The 18976-nt window shown below is 48.5% G+C and overlaps 1 protein-coding gene, 1 non-coding gene and 1 pseudogene across 2 annotated transcripts; 1 reads left to right on the top strand and 2 right to left on the bottom strand.

Moving 5' to 3' along the window:
* Positions 1–1132: 1132 nt before the first annotated feature.
* LOC123085120 (phosphomannomutase-like) lies at positions 1133–4529 on the bottom strand (annotated as a pseudogene).
* Positions 4530–9202: 4673 nt separating this feature from the next.
* On the top strand, positions 9203–9273 carry TRNAG-CCC (transfer RNA glycine (anticodon CCC)). The gene has a single exon. It is a non-coding gene; the product is annotated as a tRNA-Gly (tRNA).
* A 7598-nt stretch (positions 9274–16871) lies between these two features.
* LOC123081753 (mitogen-activated protein kinase kinase 9-like) lies at positions 16872–18126 on the bottom strand. Its single transcript, XM_044504286.1, has one exon. It carries the CDS (start codon positions 18044–18046, stop codon positions 17039–17041), a length of 1008 nt encoding a protein of 335 aa, XP_044360221.1. The 5' UTR covers positions 18047–18126; the 3' UTR covers positions 16872–17038.
* Positions 18127–18976: the final 850 nt, after the last annotated feature.

The following is an 18976-nucleotide window of genomic DNA, read 5'->3' as shown; positions in this document are numbered from 1 at the left end:
TGGGTGAATATCATACGGAAACCAACATTCGGTGGAAACCGATGAAAACCACGATAAGAAGATGTTTTGAAGTTTCAAAAAATCTGAAAAAATTACGGGATGTTAAGAGGGTGATGTTTTATTAGTACACACCCCTATTTTTTCTAGTTTTTTTGAAACTTTAAAATATGGTTTTCACGAAGTTTTCATTGAATATTGGTTTCCGTATGATATTCTCCCGGTTTCCATGTTAGGACTGATTTTTCCTACTGTTTCTCCCCTTCTATAGTTTGTTCTGTCCATGTACGTTGCAATCATGATGATATTTTCCGTTGTATTTTTGTCGATACACCAAGTCAATATCATAACTAGCTAGAAGAAACGGCGTAACATGCCCCCATTTGATTCTTACTTTGATCCGGCACAGAGAAAGGAAGTTGCAAAGAAGCACGAACAGGAAAAATATCTCTCAATTCGGATCTGTTGGATACACCATTACTCAATCAGCTGAGATTGATATAACGGGGATATCTTGCAGCCTCTGCACACTGTAAATTGTCGAGTATATCTCAGCTCATTTAGTTCAGTCAGAGCACATATCACTATCGCTGACAATGCTCTGAGCTTATATGAACACACTATCTGCACATACACACTATCAATTTGAGCGTAAACTAATTCCGGACGGATGAGGTAGTCAATGTTCCAAGTCATCTCAGGATAAAGAAAACTGCCGACTGAATCTATGTTTTCAGCTCAGCCGGCAGCAACTCTTCACGCAATAGAAGCAGATATCATCGTCCAGACCAACAAGCAGCAGAAGAAAGAAACAAAGTGGTCCACCTAGCTAGCATGTTCGTGACTATTCTCGCCGCAAGCATTTAACCGTTGCTAATGCAGATTCGTGACTATATATATGTACCATTGTTCCATTTAGGTATATGCGTATCACACAGGTCTCCTTCAGATTATACTCTTGCTTAAAAGTTATTCCCTCGCTTAGAAATATAACCAACGGTAATCTAACTACCCTAAACAAAAAATTTAGACGCTGCAAAGACATACTCCCTCGGTCCCAAAATAAGTGCCTTAACTTCGTACTAACTTTAGTACAAAGTTGTACTAATAAAATGAGATATCTACTACTATACCTCTGTACCAAAATATAAAAGGGTTTTGTAGTTCAAATTAAACTACAAAAACGTCTTATATTTTGGTACGGAGGGAGTAGGTGACAAATGGAATAAACACCAACAAAACTCCATGAATCTGCTAGGTACACAAAAACTCTCACTCACCAACTACCCTTTCAAACCACTAACTCTTTTTCTTCCATAAAAACAAACAACAGAGGCGCGGGCTCCCTCATGGACCAAATATGCCCTCATACATTTGCGCCAAATGCGTGCATACAAAATCCGTTGTTTGTGAATGTGTACCAATACAGTTCTGTTTACAATAACAATGATGAGAAATTGCTCCCAAAGGGGAGGGATGCAAAAAATGTAAGAGTTCAAAGGGAGATCTATCTACTGAGGAATTATTCCAAAAGAGTGAGCATTCGAGGGGGTGTGGAGAACACAAATTTATTTTGGACGATAGTCTGGTGATCACTTTGACAGGAAGATAGATCTGCACTGCTGCACCGTGTCGTCGGGGCTGGTAACTGCACAGGTAAATGGTCAGTCAGCACCAAATACCGATAAATAAATCATGAGTTGGGCTCAGCTAAAAAAACTGAGCCAGAAACCAGATTAGTCTCACTAACAAGTGGACTAACAGAGTAATGTTTCGCAACTAAATCATAATGGGAGTTGTGCAATGTTTCTGAAGGAGTATTGATGCCCTATTGTTTACTCGGTTCGGTCCTCCATTACAGCCTGAGGTGCCCTCTTCAGGGACAAATGTGACTTGAAAATGTACCGCTCCAGATGATTAAATATGATGGTGAAAAGGTAGTTGCTGACAGCCACTACAGCTCGATCATCAACAATTCAGAGAAGTTGGATATTAATGATACTGCCCTCATGCTTGAGCACAATGCCAAATATGAAATCAGTTGGCAACTAATAATTTTGTTTGCTATGTGCATGCTCTGTGCAGTACAGCTCATTAGGTTCATATCTGAGATATAAAGTTTTTCAAAGATGTTCTCTCTGCCTCTCCTGTTTATTAACCAGCCATTCGAGAAATCTCCTATTAAGGGCATGTTCTGAAATTGCCTAGCTTCTCCAAAACTTCCTAAATTCAGCTTCTCGCACGACTTCTCGCTTCTGGTGGCGACTTGGAAAGCGTTCGGCAACTCAGCTTCCGCTTCCTGTCGAATACGCACGGGGCTGCCAGCCCATTTAGCGGGATTGGCAGGCCAGGTTGGGGCCCAATACAAATTGCCAACGCATGTGAGAGAGAGTTCGGAAAAGAAACTCGAACCGGTACGCTGAGAGTCACTTGGCGGTGGCAACCCAGCGTAATTTGTCTCAACTCCAACTTCCTTTCACGGATCTGGAAAAGAGCTGCTTCCCCAGCTTCTCCTTTTTTACACTAAGACAGGTCGCTAGCTTCTCAATTCCAGCTTCCAGGAGCCAGAGCGTTCGCCTCAGCTTTATGGGTGGAGTTGAGGAAGCTTGGAGCTGGAGCATTGCCGAACAGGCCCTAAGCTACAATCTTTCATATCATGCAAAATTGTTCATTCAGGGATTGTCCTATATATAAAAGTCTCCTTGATTTCATAGCCATTAGAAGAATAGCTTCTAACATACAACCAGCATACTTGTATGACCAACTGTTCTGTCAGATTCAAATATCTCATGATCATTGCCGCCCTATTAAATATAATGAAAGGAAAAAAGAATGTCAGTTCCAGTTTGTGGTATACAGTACATCTAAGTTTGTAGTAATTAAATGGGATGTCGTTAACAGAATAACAGTGGCTTGAAAAGTTTATCAAACATCATCTTGTGTGCACAAAGATACTTCACAGAAAGAAAAGGAGATTTCTTTACTTGGAAGCACGGCACAAAAAAAGTATACATCTCTTACCTTGTAGGTTTTGTCCCCAAAGAAATGAATTTCTTTGAATTCGTTGAGATATCTCAAGCAGTAGGTTTTGTCCCAGCCTTGTGGGAATACCTGAATTCAGTGATGCAGTAGTAAATATCAAACTGATTATTTCTAGCAGATATTTAAGAGTTTAGAACACTCACATCAAAACTGATCTGCCCTCCAATAGAAAAGGTCAGGTTCAGGTGCGCAAACTTTTCACGAAGCACTGACACCATTGTAGGCTGAACATTATGTACCTAAACAAAATGAGTCAGTTCAGTTTCATGTTTTCTGATAGCTATTTTCCCTTATTGAGTATAACTAACTACTTGTTCTTATAAGACAATCTGTACCTTATCATACTTCTCAAAATCATCACGTTCTTCTTGACTACAGTTCCTCCCTATAGGCGATACATTGATCATTCCACTCCTGAATTCTATGAATGTGCCTCTGAGCAAACATTTACTCGGTCAGTAAAGGGCTAGCACCTGAGGGAATTCTCGAATATGATTCTGCACATACCTTTTAATTGGGATATCCAAATCCGCAATGTAATGAAGAGTGTAGTTAATGAATTCCTGCAAAGAACACATAACATCACTACCAAGGCCTCAAAACTCATCAGGAAGGGCATTACAAGAAAGAACGCCGCGGGACGAAGGCTCACCTTAAGCTGGTCATCTCCCAGATACGTTTTCAAGCTCTGCAGAGTGAAGAACACCGGTCAATATTCAGCTGTGGATCATTATACAACATCTCCGTAAACTCGGTACGCTCGTGCTAAAAGCCTAAAACAGCGCGCATTATGTGGCTTGGGCACTTACTTGCGTCCCGATGAGCTTGCCGTCCTTGTGCGCGACCCAGGCCGTTCTCGGAGAAGACGTAGTCATAGTCGGTGATAACTGCAGAAGAGAGAACAAATATCAAACGAAATTGCTGCAATTGCTTACAGTTACAGACAAGACGAGCAGACAATGGAGTCACGAGGAACTCTGAATCCAAGCAGACTGTACTGCTGAATCCAAGCAAGGCGGGTACCTGATTTGCCGAGCTGCTCGGAGATCTTGACCAGATCGGATCCCCCCACCACACCGACGGTCACATTCTGCTCCCAGAAGAAAACCAGAGATCCACAACCAGACATACAGTGAGCAATCTCGCCTGACAATCCTACGGGTAGAGAAACTGAAATGAGAGGACGCAGGGTCACATTCGGCCTCACCTCACGCAGGCGCTTCATGAACTCGAGCATCTCCAGCGTCACCTCCTTGCGGGGGGCGGTGAGGGTGCCATCGACGTCGAAGAGCGCGAGCACCCCGGCGTTTGCCACCGATGCCACCATCTTCCTCCTCCTGCTGAAGCTGCTACGAAGGAGGGATGGGGCGCACCTCCTCGCAACGACCGCGTGATATAGCACCGCCGGGGTCGCGGGGAGGAGGTGGAGAAGGATGCGTGGAGCGGAGAAAGTAAGCTTGGCGTCGCCGATCCAGATGCGCCGGACTCCTCCTCTATCCCTTCTCCCTCCCTCCACGCAAGGCCAAGAGACATAATCCAAGTGTCATACAATATTCAGCAAAAGAATAACACTAACACAAATATTCAGGCGGGAAGCAATCGCCTCGTTATTAATTCTGATAATTTGGAGGTCATTGAAACCATGAATAATGGCGGACGGTCGGCAGGAGCGGCGGCGGCAGTTTTTGATGATTCTATTTTAATGGCTTGTGATTTTCCTATATTTAGGTTCGAACATTATAATAGAGAAGAAAATAAGGTTGTGCACGAACTTGCTAGGTTGGCTAGATTTTCTTGTACTGTTGATTGGTTTGAGGAGCCTATGAATGGAATTGTACCATTCCTCACAAACGATATATCGGTTATCTCGGTTGAATAAAGTTCGTATGTTATTTCAAAAAAATGTCTCACGACATTCCAGTTGAGAAAATATATTCCAAATGTGCAAATTTGGAAGCAATAGCATCAATTACTCATTACTCAATTATATATAAGCAGCAAGCATCATTGCATGATTTGCATCAATGGCAATATGACATGAACATGATTGACATCAATTTGTATGTAAGTTCAATTGTATGGTTGACATGAACATGAATTGACATCAATGGCAGTATAAGCAGGAGCACTGTATGCATCAACTATTCATCTTCATGTTCCCAGATCTTCTAAGCCGAATTGCAGGAAGGTCGATTGTACCTTGCTAACTTGCTACGGTAGGTCGGCAGTGCCGGTCTGGCGCCGCGGAGGAGTCAGCAATGGTGCGGACTGCAGACGCCCTGCAGGTTGGAGGTGAGCCGGCGAGGGGAGGGGACCGTGCCGCCGGCCGGCGCCGATATGGGAGCGGGCTAGCTGGCGTCGGCGTCTCGGCGACAGCCGACAGGGGACAGGACAGCGGAGCGTGGGGGACAGCCGGCGAGGATAAGGAAAGGGCCAGAGCAGAGGCAGCGGCCGACCGGTGACGCCTGGAGGGGAGCGGCGCTGGCTGCGGCCGTGTGCCCGTGTGGCGGCGAGGGCGCCTCCTCCCTCTCTGTCGACAGGAGAGGAACTGGTTTTTATTTTTTTTATTTTTTTTAGGGTGGAAAACCAACTTTATTCATGAAATTCCACGTTGAGTGGGATACATCTTGGGTCATGAGGGGCACCAAGCCAAACGTGCCTGCCCGGAACCTTATTTAAGCAAAATTTTGCTAAGCTATGTGCTTCATAATTAACAGCACGACTTTCAAAAGTAAAAGTACAATGGAAAGATGAAACTTTCAGATTTATCTCACTGATGATTGCTCCATATGGACCTCGGCCTTCTCTCCTGATATCTGACACCACCTGCTGGCAGTCCGAAGCAACCACAAAATGATGAATGTCCAAGTCCTCGGCGAGGGCTAGTGCCTCCCGGCATGCTATTGCTTCTAGACTTGCTGGATCGGTAACACCTTCAATCACAAGAGCAGAGCTGCCAAGATAATTACCACCTTCATCCCTGCAGACTGCAGCGGCTGCATCCCCTGTCCTTCCCCGGACTCCTGCATCCACATGGATTTTGCAGTGTCCTGTTGGTGGTTTTTTCGGCTTCAAATTTCCATGTATGGGCGTCGGCACGACCCTGCCTCTTTGCTCTTGGCTGCCCTTTATCCCTTCCAGTTCAGAGATGAAGCTCATGATAAAACCATGTGTGGCGTGGGGACTTTGGAAGATCGCTTCATGGATGGCTTTCCTCCTAGCGTACCAAATCGACCAGAGTGTCACGGCCACAAGGACAAAATCTTTGTGGGACATTGAATCCGTCAAAGTGAATAGCCATTGCTTCGCCTTGGGTTCGGTTGTTGATATGATTTTATGTGTAACCTCCTCATTCATTAGAGCCCAAACGCTTCTCAAAGAAGTGCACTCAACGAGGGAGTGACGCCATGAGTCCCGCGCCCCACATAGACCACAGCAGGGTGAATCAGACATGCGCCGATGTGCCCGCACATCATTTGTCGGCAATGAGTGTTTAGATAGGCGCCATAAGAACATGCGAACTTTTTCTGGGACCTGAGTTTTTCACAAATGTTTCCATGCTCCTTCCTCAGCCCTAGAGCTAGACGGCCCTGGCCCCTCCTCAAGCCATAATTCCCTTCTGTTTCTAGTTGCAACAACCATATTATACGCTGATTTTACTGAGAAGCAACCGTGCTTTTCGTGGTGCCAAGCCCAGAAGTCAGAAATGTTACGAGTGCACAACGAGATCCTCAATATCACTTGGGCGTCCATTGGCAAGAAAGTAGCTGGGACCGGGCTGCTGCCTTGCTGGGCCTGGGCTCAGGCCGATGGGTTGCCATTTTTGGGCCTCGATAAAACGAAATCCTCAGAATTCAAGTTGGCCCACCGTGCTGGTCTATGCTCTGGTTTGCCGAGTAAATCGGAATTCAAAACATCGCCCTACAGTCTGATTATGGATACACTATGCTTAGAGTAGAGAAAAAAATATTTAGCTACGTACTGTTATGATGTCCTTGATGATTGCAATATAAGCGCGAAACGTTTCGATGAAATTCGGTTTGTGCACCGTTCAAAGGGTGGTACTCTGCGTAGGTCGACCGGCCGAAATCCCAGGCCGGTCACGCGCGAGACCTATGATTAGACGATGTGAAACCATGCGATGCACTTCCTTGGTTTGACGGTGCGTAGACGGTGGACGGTAGAAGTCTATCCATAGGACTTCACTTTAAGCGAGTCATCTAGAGAGAGAGGGAGGAACATGTATCGAGTATATGGTGGATATAAACAGCGACCGCGTTGCCATAAAATCGCACAAGGCGTAACCGAAATCGTACCCAACCAAATCCCCGAATAATGCACATGTCAAGATCTAATTAGTCAGTTAAAAACTGCAGAAAAAACTCAAAAAAAAAAGACGGAGTGGGAAATAGGAAACTTATTAGTATGAGGCTGCTGCCTTCAACAAAGGATGTGTAAGGCCAACTCCATCGCGCGACCCCATCCTATCCGTGTGCGTTTGTTTGAGGTAAAACGAACGAATCAGATGGCCCAGCGCGCGTGTGCAAACGGATTTTTGTCCGCTTTCGAACCATCCCCGGCTCAAATTTGTGCCGCTTTTGGGGGTGAAACGGACAGCACCTGGACGCACGGGCCGTCTGCGTGTGTCCTCCTCTGGCCTGCCCGTCGGTGGCACAGGAACGCCTTTTTCTATCCGCCCCCCTCCCTCTCTCCGGCCGCACGCCCTCCATTCTTCCCCACTCTTCTCTCGCCGCCGCCGCTGCCATTGTAGTCGTGCAGCTCGGACGCGCCGTCGCCCAGCCCCTTCCCCTTCCCCTCGGCGCCCCCGAGCTATCCAACCACGGCCACCTGTTTTGCGCACCCGCCGATCGGATTTGGGGCGGATTCGGTCGGTCTTGAGCTCGCCCGGCTGTGGGAGGCCGCGCCACGCCATGGACTGGCCGAGCACCGGGCCGAAAGGCCATGGCAGGGCCGCAAGGCCACATGCAGGCAGTGGCTCCTCCTCTAGCCGCTCGGATCTACACCGACGCACAAAAGCTCGTTGGCGCACCGTTGCCGCTCATTAAGTATGACCACTGCCTAAAGATGATCGTGCGCCGGTGTTTACAACGCCGGAACATCCCAGACGGGTGTTTATCAAGTGATTAAACGATGGGGTATGTGCTCGTTTTAACTTCGGTTTTGTGCTCTAGATTTGACTAGTTGTGCTAACTTCAAATTTTGTTGTGTAGAATGGATGCAAGTTTTGGTATTGGAAAGAAGACTACATCGATATATTGATAGAGCGCAATTTAATAGATGTTCGTGCACTTTTAGCTAGCATAGAAGTTGTAGGTGAGACAAGTGCACTTGTTGCTAGATTAGAGGCTAGACACGAAACTAGATGCGAGGAAGCAACTTCTACTTCTTTAGACTCGAAGAAGAAAGAAACACGCAAGATGGAGGCGGCTCCTCCGCAGATCAACAATGAATGCATCGGAGAGGCACTAATCCAACTTACATGAGCAGTTATGGAAGTTGGATATCTTTTAAAATGTATTATTGTGGTTCCTATTTTCTTTGGTCTTACTTTTCTATTCAAAATTTGTTGATGTATTCCCATGTACCAAGAATGAATGATGAAAAAAAGTTTCAGGGCTTGCAAAGAAAGTACGCAGACAGGATGTGGCCGGGATGCGTCCGCGAGTTGGGCGCACGGCCACCGTATCCCAGGACACGCCCGGACACGACGCCATTGCCCTACTCAAACGGACAGAATCCAGACAAAACGGACGTCCGTTTAGGATCACGCGGTGAAGTTGGCCTAAGTATGCAAAATACTGAATCCATATGACGTGATTTAAATAAAGACATCATATTTTCCTAGCTCGCCTCGGTGCGTTTGTTTTTGTGGAGGGGGTGTTGTTCTATCGGAGGTTATCGAAAAGAGTCAAAGAGCAACGCAGTGATGCACACGTATATTGTGTTAGATAAACAACGAGCATCGTTAACATAAGAAATCGTATTTGCTCCCAGACATGAATCATCTATATAGAGCTTGTCGTCGTGTCAAAAATACATTTTATGATCTTATATAAGCGCCTGACATGATGAGCGGCGGTTGCTCTTTCATGTCTTGTGACACTTCGATAAGTAACGCTTCAGGAGTGCAAGCAACATGGAAGCGCATCTGGTGTAGTGGTATCATAGTACCCTCCCACGGTACTGACCAGGGTTCGATTCCCTGGATGCGCATATATTATTTTCCTCTTTTTTGTTTTTGTCTATCTATAAGAATTTTCCACTAAATGCTCATGCATGTTTAATCTTTTTTTTTTCTGGAGACAAGCATGTTAAATCTACCCTTTTTTGTTTTTTGAGAAACGCATGTTTAATCTACTTTTTTTAGACAAGCATGTTTAATCTACCGAGACAGAAAGATACGCCTGGGCCGGTGTGAAAAGCACGCCAAAAAATGGGAGAAGACACCACAACTCTTTTTTTTTTTGAGACAAGAAGACACCACAACTCACATCGCCAATCTCGCGAGCCTCCGGCTTCGTCGCAACGCAGCACCGCTGGTTCCATGGCTCTGGATCGGCGCAGAGGTGCAACACGCAAAATCTTCCCACCCCAGCTGGCGCACCGCACCGCAACGCACGCAATTTTCCTTCTTGCGAACCATCTCCGATGGTTCCGTCCATCCAACGAGATAGATGGCCATCGTCGCAAATAGAAATCCTTGCTGCTTGCCGATGCGACCGCTCTGCCTGTCTGTACTGCTCTGCTCCCTGTATCGTACGTATCCATCCACGTTGACAAAACGGCGACCGGCGGGCGGTGGCGTCTGGTTCAGAGGGATACGTGCCCAGGACCTCCTTCCTTCCAGCTCGTCCGCGGTCGCGTCCAGATCGAGAACGACAGCGATCAGCCGCGCCGTGAGTGAGGCCGTGAGCGGTGGAAGCTTGGAAGGTGGATGGATACAGGCAGGCCCGTCTGGGATAAGCCTTGGAATTAGAATCTATCCGGTCGTGCGCGTGTGCTGCTAGTACTATATATATACTCGCAGAAAATCAAGGATGCAGCATACAGTCCTACCTCCTATGGAAGTCTCTATTCGCTTCTTACAGTCCTACCTGAGTTCTCTGCTTGCTGTCCGTACCAACACGCACATGGATCCGGTGAAAGGAAAGAGTTCTGTTACTTTGGATCGTGCGCCTCCAGTTCCATAGACCGACGCGTTATGTCGAAGGTGGGAGAAACCAGCGCAGGGCTGGGTAAAACTCAATACGGATGGGATTTGTGTCGACTTATGCTACCGGAGCTAGAATGATATTGAGGAATTCTTCGGGTGAGATTATTTTTTCTGCATGTAGAGCCTTATTCTCTTGTCGAGATACTCTTGAAGCAGAAGTTTGCGCCTGCATGGAGGGACTATCATCGTCTATTCAGCGTTTCGATCTACCTATTGCTATTGAGGTGGATTCTGCTATGGTGGTGGCCATGATCACTGGTGGGGGTATGAACCGTTCAGCGTATGCTTCTTTAGTTAATGAGATTAGATACCTTCTTACTTTTCGGCAATCTTGTATTACTCATGTTTCGCGGTCGTAAAATAAGGCTAGCGACAGTATAGCTACTTTTGGTAGAGTTCAGGGTATGACTTTGACTTGGATTGGATCAGGTCCTCCAGAGGTGCTGGAGTTAGTAGCAACAGACTGTACTGAACCTGTGATTGAGTAATACATTGCAGTTTTCGCAAAAAAAAAAGGATGCAGCATATGCCCAAGTACTTGAGCCGAATGGCAACGAACGCGCCATTTGCACATTTTGAATGTGCTGGCGATCAGGTGAGGCCCATTGCACGCGCTGCCCAACGGAAATGCAAGTACTCCGTGCAGAACAGTGCGCTGTCGATCTAATTGAAAAGAGTTAATTACATCTGTTGTACAAGAACTTGCAGCGAACTAACAAAATCATACACAAACTAAAAAAACCCAGAAAAATGATACACTAACTTGGGATTCTTCGGCTTTTTTTGCACATTTCTTTTTTATATACCATTTTGCAATATACGGTGTACTAGACAAATACTGTACAGGTCCAGTCTGCCCTATCTTGAAGACAAAATTTCATCCCATATAATGAATACACAATGCAATTCATTCACAAGATATGAGACCCTTAGGCCAACTTCAACCGTCGACCTTAAACGGATGTCCAGATTTTTGTTTGGGCCGGGGAAACGGACGGCCGTGTCCGGTTTTGTCCCTCCGCCTACTAGGGCACAGAATCACACGCCCGTCGCATTTTGTCCAGCTTGCAATAAAATAAAAAACCGGACATATATTTAAAATCATCCTAATAAACTTAATTAAACAGTATGATAATCTTTAAACCGTTTAAACAAGTCCCGACCGCACATTAAACTTAACTTAAAATTAAAAAATGACTTGCTGCCTCGATGCCATCGCCGTCCTCGTCGTCGTCCCTGTTGAGGTCGACGTACGGTGGTGGCTACCGGAGATGGCCTGGCGGCCCTTGCCAGGGCGGAGGCGGCTGCGGTGGCGTGTGCACAACCTCTAGCCGTTGTGGCGACGGTGACCACATGTCGGCGCCCACCCACACGGGCGACACGGACAAGTACTTTGGCGTGCATGGCATCGTCTCTGTCCACGACCAGGACTAGCCATGGTGGTCCTCCATGGCCTCCTCCTTGACCACGGGGTCAAGCTCCAGGATGGTGATGTCGCCAGTCGCGGAGAGAGCCATCATATGTTCGAGGCCCTCCCATTGGGCTTCATCATGGGTGCGGATGGAGTCCTCCAGCACCCGCCTCTCCACCTCCTCCTTGTTGGTCATCGGAGGTGGTGGTGGTGGGGACGGTGAGGGGGAAGGGATGGGCGTCAGGCCGCGAACACGCGGACGCCCGTGTGACCGGAGCAGGCTGAGAGCGCGCGCACGGCTGGCTGAGAGCGCGCGCACGGCTGGCTGAGCGCGCCCGCAACGGGCTCTGAGGAGGGGTGGAGCGGCTGTGGCGGCCGGAAGACGAGCCGGCCTCGTACGTGCTCGTGCTTTCCCTTGTGATCGGGGATCCAAATATCCAATGCCAGCCCATGGTGCCGGCGGCGAGGTGAAAGAGAGAAGGCGGCCGAAACTCTGGCTTGCTGAGTGTGTGAGGTTCCGAGGACGCAAGCGTCATCGGGAGTGAAAGTGTGAACTCGCCGGTCGACGGCTTCCACATTAAAAAGGACGACGACCCGCTTGGCCGGGTGGCTGCCAAGTGGGGCCGCCAGCGCGTGCGCTTTAAATGCGGGCAATGTGACATAAAAATGGCCAATGTGTATAACTAATTATTCATCATATATTCAGAATGTTCTGTGTGCATTTATACAATAATGATTAGTGTGTATTTACAAAAATTGATCACATATTAAAAAGTCCGGTGTGTATTTGAAAAAAATGTGCACTGTATCTCTACTCCTATAAAAATCTGAGTTGGTGGTGATGGTGTGTCTGCCATTCTTGATTTACAATCATCGGATCTGCATCTAACGGACAGGAGGCAATTTGTGGCAATTTTGCAGAAAGGCGCCCGCACTGACGTAGATATTTTAGGATAACCCCATGTCTCTCCCGACTAGCCACATCTCTCTAATCCTATAAAAATCTGAGTTGGTGGCGATGATGTCTTCATTTTTGATTTACAACCATTGGATTTGTATCTAACGGACTGGAGGCAATTTGTGGCAATTTTGCAGAAAGGCGCCCGCACTGAGGTAGATATTTTTAGATACCCCCTGTCTCTCCCGACTAGCCACATCTTAGGAAAAAGAACTCCATACAAACAGGCAACAGTCGACAGTGTCAGAACCGATCTACCGCAACGGCTGTTGTCTGCGCTGTCCGGCCCACGCTCCTCTCCACCTTGTCGCCCACCACTACCACGACTCTCCCCTCCTCGCTGTCTCCCCCACTCCTTTCCTTCCTCTGCCCGACCACGACAAGTACGACACCGACATCGTCAATTGGCCGCCACGTCTCCTGCTTCTCCTTTGTTGCAGTAGTCCGACCACCCATCAACAACACCACACACCCTCATCCTCGTCGTCCCCTTCGTCCCCTCCCACGACTCCTCCAACGACCTACGCATCGCAACTTTGCCTCCGGCGGCGTCCGTGCCCCAACAGAGCCCCTCATGCCTCCTCCATTTCCTGTTGCAACAGCCCCTGCCACCACTACCCCCGGCTACATGCTGCTCATCCTCAGCAACATTAGCTCCACCTACTACTAGCATGGAGCAGATTTCTTGTGATTTGCGTTTCTTCTGAAGCATGTCTTTTGCTTCCAGAGCAAGCATTTGGCCTCTGTTTTTCTAGCCGCCGTTTATTTCATTCATCGATATTGTGATGTATAATGACTATGGAGTCATGCATAATTAAACATATCTTGCCCAGTCTCAAGCTGGTCTTGTTAAGCGCTACTTCGACTTTGAAACCAGACTTTACTTCATTTTCTCTATCTGTTATTTAGTATAAAATCTTCTTGTGAGATCATCTGCCTTTTTATTAATGGAGGTGACTGGATTTCATTGTTTGAAATAATAAATGCTTTGTTTGCGCTCTACTCTTATGAAAGAGATCGTGCTTTGTTCTCTAAGGGTTGACCCAATTTGCGAGTATTGTAGTATTTTGTTTCCAGCGAGGAACTCAATGAAATACATGTGAGAAGTGACTTAATAGTTTCTCTCATGAAAATATTATCAGACTGATAGATTTGATGGTGTCATATTCAGTATGTTTTTCGTTAACCAGAGATAAAGATATGTGATGTACATGTGTAGTCTGATAAGAGTTATTTTGCATGAATAAAGGGAACATATTTGGTCTGATAAACACCCTCAAATGTGTAATACCAGATCAATCAATAAATGAGGCAATTTGGCTCCATGGATCTATGGAGCCTAGAACTTTATTTTATTTGAAAAGGATATTTAAAAATTCCAAGAAAATTGATTCTTTCCTCCGGTATAGTTGTTCTCCACAAATATGTAAAATTCCATTAAATACTATAATGATGATGTGTAGGCTACGAAAGAAATCAAATAATTTAGCCTCAAAACAACAAAATTTCCTGACTAGAGCTGCTTTGGAGGCCAGGCCAAAGCAGTGTGAATCCGCGGCGCCATGGTTGGTGGATTTGGACGAGGTGCGACAACGTGATGACGTGGCTTAACTTCTATGTTGTGATTCAAGAGGCTTTGTGATGATAGAGGGGATTAAGTCGCTGATTGCGGGTGCTGATAGGAGGGGGTTGTGCGGGTGCCCGTTTACAGCGAGACAACTGTCCCTCCCGCTGTGAAACTATGAATATGTTTCTCCCGTTGCAACGCACGGGCATTGTGCTAGTATTGAAAAAAAGTCGACCATATTGAAGAAAAGTTCACCTTATATTGCAAAGGGTACATAAAAAAGAGATATGTAAAATAAAAAGTGAAAACCCCGAAGAATACCCAAGTTCTGAAAAAAGATAAAAGAAAATAACAAGCAAAAAAGAACAAATAAAAAAACGAAAACAGTCAAAAAAAAGCGAGTACCAGTCTGCCTCTTTTTTAACGTGGGCGGTAGAATGGTGTGGTAGGTTGGTCGGTCTCCGTTTCGAAACCCGCAGACTAGTTGTATTTTTCTTTGATTTTATTTCGCTGTCGCTGTCCCACTGACGATTGGGACCCACACAGGGTAGAGGGAGAGCAAAACGGTCACGTAGACGCAGTTAACAGCGACGACAGTGCACCGTTATGATGAACGAAAAAATGTATCAAAACGTGCTGTTAGATAAGTTAGTGTATCATTTTTCTAGGGTTTTTTAATTTATGTATGATTTTGTTAGTTCGCTGTAAGTTATCGATCGTTAGGACTACGTTATCAGCACAACCAATACTTTTAGCTGACAACTGCTGGGTTTTGTACACCCCCTTGTTCTGTCCCGTGTTGTTTAATTTGCGCCACTGATTGATAACTAGTCTGTGATCGGCTAGCGCACTGATTTCGGGCCATCTCAACAGTGCGATTGGCGATTGGCGCTTGGCGCTGACCTCGTCCACACGGGACGTGCCCATCTCGTCTCGTCCCACTGTCCCAGGACTGCCTGGTGCATGCGTGACTTTACGGGAACGGAAACACCTGCGACACCACACCTGACATCACCAATCTACTAATCTCGTCAGCTTACCGCTTCCTGGCAACGCAGCACCGCTTGCTCCCTCCATGGCTCTCCATCGGCGCGGCGGGCAACACGCAAGATCCTCCGATCCCAGCTGGCGCACCGCACCGCACCGCACGCGATTCCGTTTCATCTGCGAACCATCTCCGATGATTCCGTCCGGCCATCGGAAATAAAAATCCTTGCTGCTGAACTGATGCGACCGGTCTGCCTTGTCTGTACTGCTCTGCTCCCCGTACGCATATCCATCCACGTTGACAAAACGGCGACCGGCAGGCGGTGGCGTCTGGTTCAGAGAGATCCTACAGCGGGGACTACGTGCCCAGGGCCTCCTTCCTGCTCGTCCGCGGCCGCGTCCAGATTGAGAATGACAGCCATGAGCCTCACCGTGAGGCCGAGGCCGTGACCGTGAGCGGTGGAAGCTGTTGGAAGATGGATGGATACAGGCAGGCCTGCCGGTTCCACATCGTCTGGGATAAGCGCGGCCGTGCTTGGAATTGGAATTGGAATTGGAATTGGAATCGGAATTGGAATCGGAATCTACCTGGTCGTGCGCGTGTGCTGCTAGTACACTATATATACCGAAAATCAAGGATGCGGCGTATGCCCAAGTACGTACTTGAGCCGAGCGGCAACGAACGCGCCATTTGCACATTTTGAATGTGCCGGCGATCCGTTGAGGCGGTGGCACCCATTGCACGCGCTGCCTAACGGAAATGCAACTACTCCGTGCAGAACAGTGCGCTGTCGATCTAATTGAAAACCCTATCGATGGTTAGGAGTACGTTATCAGCGCAACCAATGCTTTTAGCATACTGATTTCGGGCCACTGATTGATAACTAATCTGTGATCGGCTAGCGCACTGATTTCGGGCCATCTCAACAGTTCTGTATATCATACTGTACAATAGTACCACAAGGATTGGCATATTCGCGAGACTTGGAGCACCACAAGGATTGGCATATTCGCGAGACTTGGAGCACCACAAGAATCCAGAAATCCCAGCATTGGCCTTTGTTTAAGCCATTCATCCCACTGGTACCCTCTTACGTATGCTTAGCCCATGTCATCAGTGATCATCGCTCATCAAGATTAGAAATTAGTAAATGGCCTTCCTGCCACATCAGGTACCGTCATTAAGAATGGCAAATCAGATACCCCGTACAAGAGATGGCACCAAACCAGGAGCAGGAGATACCAAACCAGTCGCCTGTGGCAGTTCTGAATTTGCAATCTCCCCTGGAAAAAAAGAGCTCCATCGTTTTTCTGCAGTTTAATCAAACAGCAACTCCCTCAATCTCCTCTTGTGCAATGCGGACGCAGCTTCTAAAGGCACCTGCCTTTGAGACACTGACATATGGGCCAGCCATCTATTGAGCCCACATGTCATAGATACAAAAGTAGTTGCCTTACGGCACCCAAGCATTGTCCGTGTAATGCATGTTTCTCGTGAGTCTGTTCGCTGTGCTGTTCCCGATAGGAACTGAGCCTTTCACAGGTTTATAGCTCGAGAAATTTCCTTAAAACATGACAGATCGATCAGAACATTCCACTGACGCCATATGCCATGCTTCTGATTCTGATGAAGAAGGTGCCATCAATTATCAAAACTGTCCCTTGCAAATTCACGTGAAACAACGAAGGAATAATCATTGGGTACGGCAAAAAGGTGAAAAGAAAAACGCCACATGGGACAGGTTTATTCCTCCCCGTGGCGCGGATTATGTACACATCAGCTTGGATGGATGGACTCCTAACTCTCCGACTACTAATTAACCGGCGGGCGGTTTGGCTAGGCTACTGGTCGCCCAGCTCCGCCGCCTCCGCCACGAGCGCGGCGAGGCAGCGCTGCGCCTCCTCCGCGTCGCGCTCCGCGATGAACGGGTGCTGGAGCAGCTCCGCCACGGACGCGCGCCGCCCGGCCTTCTTCTCCAGGCAGCGGGCCACGAAGTCACGGAACTCGTCCGACGCCGCGGCGGGGGCCTCGGGCGCCTCGCCGAAGCAGATGGCGCACATGAGCGCGGCCCAGTCCGGGCGCTGCCCCGCCGGGAGGAGCGGGAAGTGGCCCAGGTACAGCTCCAGGATCGCCATCCCGAGGCTCCACACGTCCGCCGCGTACGGGTCGTAGTCCCCGGAGTAGGCCTCCGGGTCGAACCGCTCCGGGGACATGTAGGCGGCCGTGCCGACGTAGGACGCGCAGGGGTCGAGCCGCCGCCGCAGTACCTTGCCGGCGCCGAAGTCGGCGATCTTCACCTCGCCGCCCGCGCCGACCAGCAGGTTGGCCGGCTTGAGGTCGCGGTGCACGACGCGGAGCGCGTGCAGGGCCGCCAGCCCCAGCAGCGCCTGCCGCGCCACGGCGGCGATGGGGCGCTCCCCCATGGGCCGGCCCAGCGCGCGGAGGAGGCCCGCGAGGGAGCCCCCCGACACGAGCTCCAGCGCCAGCGCGGCCGGCTGCTCCGCGGCGGGCGACGGGATGACGGCGTGGAGGCGCACCACGTGCGGCGCGCCCGAGGCGAGCATGAGGATCTCGGCCTCGCGGGCCGCGGAGGGGTCCCCGTCCCCGGCGGCGAAGAGCTTGAGCGCGAAGTGCTGCGCGGTGCGGCGGTGGCGCGCCTTGAAGACGGTGCCGCCGTTGCCCTGGCCGAGCTGGGAGATCCGCTCGTAGTCGGAGAGGCGGGCGAGGCCCTCGGCGGGGGCGCACGGCGCGACGGCGGGGGGCAGCGGCGGCGGCGGGGCGCGCAGGGCGAAGTGGTCGAGCGGGAGGGTGAGGTGGGGTAGCTGGCGGCGCTGCCGGACGAGAGCCATGGGAAGGAATGGAGGGAGTTGGGCGGGAGAGGTGAGGCGAGGTGGGTGGGTGGGTGAGGTGAACTCCGGAGGCAGCTGACTAGTGATGGAGGCGGAGTGCTCCCTGCTGGTATATATGGGGGCGGGTGAGTGGAAGCGAGCGGAGTTCGCGTGGAGGCACCGGAGGGTGAGTGAGAGTGATTTCAGCTGGATCTCAATTTCTGCCGTGCGTCCGCTGTGCTACTGCCCTTCGTCTGCGGCCTGTCATCTTGCACGAATGGTGCATGGCATTTTGCCGTCCCTTCTCCTTCAGTGCTTAGCTTGGATATTTTTAGCGTGAAAATGTGTAGTTAGTTAGCCTTCCAGATGATGCTGCATAACATTTCGCAAAAAGGAAAAGATGATGATTTATGTACTATATACGTAAGCTTTTCTTTGAAAGGAGGATTATCCGGCCTCTGTATCAAGCGATGCACACAATCCATTGATAGAATGTATGAAATTCATCTTAGATACGGAAGCAAAAACGAAACATAAAATTAAAATCCACGGCCCGCAAAAATAGGACAAGAAGCCTAAATATCTATTCTATTATTGAACAGTTATCCAAATCGGTTATATGTATCCCGTGTTATCGTCTCCAGACAGTTGCACCCAAAAGCCATACTATTATGCCATATTTCTTCCTGGGTGGTTTTGGTGTTTGATGACGGTTGTTTCGAACGTTCTATTTTTGTGTGGATTTGAGTTGTAGGAAAATCATATTACTAAGAAGGATGAAATCAATACGTACACATTCCCTTTGCACCTACCTATCCTTCCGACAACTTAGAGATCTTTCCTTCTTTGCTTGGCTTAGTTGAAGCAACCAAACGATAGTACAACGTTGGGGAGCGATAGTATCACTTCAGCGGTACTGCTGCATGTTCAGTACTGAAGCGGTACCGCCGC

Source organism: Triticum aestivum, chromosome 4A (assembly GCF_018294505.1).
Source record: "Triticum aestivum cultivar Chinese Spring chromosome 4A, IWGSC CS RefSeq v2.1, whole genome shotgun sequence".
Classification (NCBI taxonomy): Eukaryota; Viridiplantae; Streptophyta; class Magnoliopsida; order Poales; family Poaceae; genus Triticum; species Triticum aestivum.
Note: the sequence above shows the minus strand (reverse complement) of the source record. Positions and strands in the feature narration are given on the sequence as shown.

Coding starts and splice junctions, on each gene's coding strand:
- LOC123081753 (XM_044504286.1), bottom strand. CDS start 18,046: ATGGCTCTCGTCCGGCAGCGCCGCCAGCTACCCCACCTCACCCTCCCG.